Genomic DNA, 5,144 nt, shown 5'->3' with positions numbered 1-5,144 from the left:
GCCTTTTCTGCTCCTCATACCGACCCACCAGCACGTGGGCTGGGGTGCATAAGAAGCTGGGAGGGGACACACCTGGGACAGCTGACCCCACCTGACCAAAGGGATAGTCTATACTCTATGATGCCATGCTCAGCAATAAAGGCTGGAGGAACAAGAAGAAAGGGGAGGACATTTGGAGGGATGGCATTTGCCTTCCCAAGTAACTGGTACATGTGATGAAGCCCTGCTTTCCTGAAGGTGGCTGAGCATCTTCCTACTGATGGAAAGCAATGTATTAATTCTTTATTTTGCTTTGCTTCGGAGAACAGCTTTTGCTTTACCTGCTACCCTGTCTTTTCCTTAACCCAGAAGTTTTCTCACTTTTACCCTTACAATTCTCCCCCTCAACCCACCACTGGGGAAAGACCAAGTGACTTAGCAACCTACTGAGGTTACACCATGAAACCCAGGGTAACTACAGCCTTTGATCCATGAAGTGCCTGTAACCCCAACCATCAAGTTTTGGTAACTACAGTATCCTAAAATTAGTGCATGTGGAGCCAAACCCTCATTTAGAGCAACCTGAGGTGACTTCTGTTCTTGTGATTACCCAAAATGGGTCCCTATAGCGACCCTACCCTCAAATCACAGGACAGTTCCAAATTGCATCAATAGCATCAACATAAGGCTGGTCCTAACACATAGGTAACTATAATTTAAGTGTAAACTCAGTCTTTGACGTTACTTTAACAATGACTCTTGAGGTTTTCCCAGCCTTTGCTAATAGATAAATCCCAGCTCAACTCCTATGGCAACCATAACCATGATCTCAATGTTAGGTCCAAATTTCTTCGCTGGAGTAACTCTGTGCCTTTGCAATATCGAACTGGGAACTGCTGGATTGTCTGTGGCATGCACATGCCCCATCCAGACAGGACTGGTGAAATAGGCACTGGCACCCTCCAGAAATTGTCTTCGGTTTTTGGCCCACTTCCTTATTGGCTTATTATTGTAAAGGCCTCCAAGACTTCCCGGACATGCTTGGCTTGGCCCGTTGGTCCTCATCCGGGTAACAGGAATAAAAGGGTGACACTGAAGGCAGTCCTGACAGACAGAGAGCTCAAGTCATTTTGGCACTTCCTTGCTGTGGACTGCATGATGAGAAAGTCAATGCTGTTCTTCGCCTTTCTTCTCGTCTTCCTTGGCCTGGCTCTGCCAGGCACCCAGGGAAAACGCATCCACCGATGTGACTTGGTGAAGATCCTTCGTCGGCATGGCTTTGAGGGCTTTGTGGGCAAAACTGTAGCTGACTGTGAGTATAATAAGCTCCTGCTGCACCTCTCTGTCTATACCACCCTTGTCCCTCTCAGCTTCTTTGCAATTTTCCAACGGTACTATTCTGTCCCTCCATTCCTTTGACTTCATCATCTCTCTTCCTCATCCCCTTGCTTGCCTCCTTCTATTGCTTACACAAAAAATACCCATTCACAGCTTTACCTTTCCAAGCATTTATCCATCCATTTGTCAGATTTACAATATCAACAGGTTAATTACGTCTCCAGCTCCTCATTCATCCTTTTTCCCTTCAGCACTTTCCTCTTACTCACCCTGAGCATATTTGATGTTCCTCCTCCAGGTTGTCTCTTCCTCCCACAGGGGTCTGCCTGGTAAAACATGAGAGCGATTACAGCACTGCAGCATGTAATAACAAAGGTCCAAGTAGGGACTACGGGATCTTTCAGATCAACAGCCGGTACTGGTGTGACGATCGCAAGACCCGTGGATCTAAGAATGCCTGCCGTATCAACTGCTCAAGTAAGTGGTGAGACAGAACAGAGAGTCTTTCTTCATCCACTCTATGAAAGCACCTTGATCTGCCCATGACATCTGTCTATCAGCTGCTCTGGGCATTTCTCTCCTTGTGTCCTATTCATCCATCTCCCCGGTATCCCAGCTGCCCTTCCTGATGAACACCTTTCTCTCTGCCCATCTATCCCTGCTCTCTCTCTGCTCTGCTTTCCTCCATACTGACCTTTTCTCCCTTCTCTACAGAATTTCAAGATGATAATATTGAGGATGATATTCGGTGTGCCAAGCAGATTGCCACACGGGCTAGAGGACTCAGACCCTGGTAAGGATATTTGCAGTGGGCACTGGGAAAGAGGGGTCAGAGACACGAAAGAAAATCCTGCTTTTGGCTGGTTGGGGGGGATGGAGGCAATTGGTGAGAAGCTGTATTTCGTAAAGTTTTGCACAGTCCTTCTTCTGGAGCTGAAAGGAGAACTGAGGAGTCCTGGCTCCCAGGACCTGCTCTAACTCCCTACATTTCCCTCCCCTCCCAGAGCTCTCCCTTTTGTTTCCTTCCCCTTCCCCCAGCTCCCTGGATTGAGCTCATCAGAATTTTCATTGATTCATATCTTTCATGCCCAGCGTTCTTCACCCAAGACTCTCAAAGTCTAACCAATTTTGATTTTAAAAGCAGTTCAATCATTATTTACCTCCTCAAATTACATCATGTATTTATTTTCCAGGGTCGCCTGGAGAAAATATTGCAATGGCAAACCCCTGAGTTCCTATGTCAATGGATGCTAAATCACTCCACAAGCGGCAGCTGTTTCCTCAGGATAACGAATGGTGAAGAATGCGGGTGTATGGAGGCTAGGGAAAATGGATGGGTGCAGGGAATTAAAAGCGGCAAATTATTAAGGTAGAAAGGCTGTTGTTAACACTATGAGGACTCTGAGCTACCGCAATGCAGGTAGAGAACTTAAAGGCTGATGGCTTAGTAGTAACAAGGCTTAGCAGAAGTGAATTACAGGTGGAGTTTCAGCCATTTATTTGCGTAATCCCGTCTCAAGATGTTGTTGTCCTGACTAACAGGGCGTACTAATGTTTCAGGTTTCTCTCCCTTTTTGTCTATTTATCTCTTCTCCTTCATCCCTCCCTTCCTCCGCTCTTCCCTCTCTCCGTTACCTTCTTTCACGCTTATGTTCTTTCTCATCTCAGAATAGAAAACGTAAAAATTAATAAATGCTGTGCTAGTTGTACGACCTGCATTGCTTCAGTAGCCTTATATCTAGGACAAAGTCACTGACTGAGGTGCGTAGTACAGTTGGCTGACAGAGACAAAACTTTGCTAAAACATGACCTTGATCCTTAAATTTATCTGAGCATCTGCTCCTGGCTGGTGTGAGAGATAGGCTACTGAAATGTAGAGACATCTGAATATGGCTTTTCTAACGATCCTCTGAGGATTCAGATCAAACACAGTCTAGGAAAGATGCAGGCCGCATCTCCATGAGAAAATAACGGGTTGGAAAGCCCACGAAGAAAGGGAAATGTTTTGCCATTTAGGTCATGAGTCCTTTTTCCAAATGAAGGCTGAATCCAGAAACAGTGCAAAAATGGAAGCTGACAATACTGAAACCATATTTGCTTCCACATATGCTTTGTTCTGCTGCTTGCTGAGCAGTGACTGCTTCATGTTCATGCAATAAAGGGATCCTTTAACTTTTGTCTTGCGTGAATGTATAAACCAACATGGAAGGCATGTTTGTTTAGATGGCTGAATCTGAAAAAAAAAAGCTCAAATTAGCCTTGCCAGAAGACAATCTTCCCAGCTACATGGGGGATGGTGGCTCTTTCCCCTTCTGTGACCCATCAGACTTCATTAAGTAACTCAAGGCAGAGCTGGTGTCCATGAAGATTTTGAGAAAACTCAAAACCAGTTCAGTCAAATCCTTACATTGTCGTAGTCTTCAGTGCAGGTACTTGCCATCTATTTGAGGATTCAAACAAAACTTCTTTTATGGGGTTTTGGCTTGTGGAGGAGAACTTCCTGACACAGCTGGTCACTGAGCCAACTAGGGAAGGGTTCTGCTGGACCTGCTGTTTGCGACCGGAGAAGGACTTGTGGGTGATGTGGTGGTGGAGGCCGCCTTGGGCACAGTGATCACAAAATCAATAGAGTTTTTGATTCTTGGAGAAGTAAGGAGGTGGGTCAGCAGAAGTGCTGCCTTGGATTCCCGAAGGGCAGACTTTGACCTGTTTAGGGGACTGGTTGACAGACTCCCTTGGGAGGCAGCTCTGAAGGGTCAAGGAGTCCAGGAAGGCTGGTTGCTCTTCAAGAAGATGATCTTAGAGGTGCAGGAACAGGCTGTCACCATGTGCCAAAAGACTAGCTGGTGGGCAAGACGACCAGCCTGGCTGCACAGAGAGCTTTGGCTGGAAATCAGGGAAAAAAGCAGAGTTTATGACCTTTGGAAGAAAGGGCAGGCAACTCAGGAGGACTACAAGGATGCCATGAAGTTATGCAGGGGGAAAATTAGAAGGGCCAAAGCCCAACTAGAACAGGCTACTGCTGTAAAAGAGTAATGGTACCAGTTGTACTCCGAATACCCAGCCCCTGAACTGGAAGAGAGGGATGTGGAGCAGAATGAAGCCCACATAGTCCAAGGCAAACTGGTTAGCAACCTGCTACACCACTTAGACAACAAAAAAGCCCTTGAGGTGCTGGAGCGAGTTGAGAGAAGGGAACGGAGCTGGGGAAGGGGCTGGAGCACAAGTGTGATGGGAGCGGCTGAGGGAGCTGGGGGTTCAGCTGGAGAACAGGAGCTGAGGGGAGACCTTCTGATCTCTGAACTGCCTGAAAGGAGCTTGGAGCATGGAGGGGGTTGGTCTCTTCTCCTGGGTAGTAAGTGACAGGACAAGAGAAAACAGCCTCAGGTTGTGCCAGGGGAAGTTGACATTGGATCTGGGGAACTGTTGGGCATTGGAACAGGCTGCCCAGGGCAGTGGTGGAGTCACCATCTCTGGACGGCTTTAAAACACGTGTAGATGAGGTTCTTAGGTGCATAGTTTAGTAGTGGACTTGGCAGTGCTGGGTTAACGGTTGGACTCGATGATCTTACAGGTCTTCTCCAACCTAAACCATTCCATGATGTTACAATATACACACACGTATATACACATGTATACGACTGGCCAAACAGATTAAGACATACACACTCAGCACACACAAAACCACGAACTGCACCAGTGGCCTCACCCTGTTTCCCTCTCTGGCTGATCAGAATGAAGGTCCCTTAGTCCTTGAGTGGGAAATATACATATATATACACACACAGAGGTATATACAGGTATATACATGCACACACGCACAGGTG

At 46.8% G+C, this 5,144-nt stretch overlaps 1 protein-coding gene across 1 annotated transcript; it reads left to right on the top strand.

The window, feature by feature from the left end:
* Positions 1-1,137: 1,137 nt before the first annotated feature.
* Positions 1,138-2,571, top strand: LOC135997013 (lysozyme C-like). Its single transcript, XM_065649380.1, has 4 exons — positions 1,138-1,291; positions 1,636-1,794; positions 2,032-2,110; positions 2,511-2,571. Exons 1-4 carry the CDS (start codon positions 1,138-1,140, stop codon positions 2,569-2,571), a joined length of 453 nt encoding a protein of 150 aa, XP_065505452.1.
* Positions 2,572-5,144: the final 2,573 nt, after the last annotated feature.

Source organism: Caloenas nicobarica, chromosome 21 (assembly GCF_036013445.1).
Source record: "Caloenas nicobarica isolate bCalNic1 chromosome 21, bCalNic1.hap1, whole genome shotgun sequence".
In the NCBI taxonomy this organism is placed as follows: Eukaryota; Metazoa; Chordata; class Aves; order Columbiformes; family Columbidae; genus Caloenas; species Caloenas nicobarica.
The sequence above is the reverse complement of the archived record's forward strand: the minus strand, read 5'-3'. Positions and strand labels throughout refer to the sequence as shown.

Excerpts from the sequence above, each read along its gene's own strand:
- LOC135997013 (XM_065649380.1), top strand. The coding sequence starts at position 1,138 with ATGAGAAAGTCAATGCTGTTCTTCGCCTTTCTTCTCGTCTTCCTTGGC. Across the intron at positions 1,292-1,635 it reads GGGCAAAACTGTAGCTGACT|GGGTCTGCCTGGTAAAACAT; the intron begins GTGAGTATAATA and ends TTCCTCCCACAG. Across the intron at positions 1,795-2,031 it reads CTGCCGTATCAACTGCTCAA|AATTTCAAGATGATAATATT; the intron begins GTAAGTGGTGAG and ends CCTTCTCTACAG.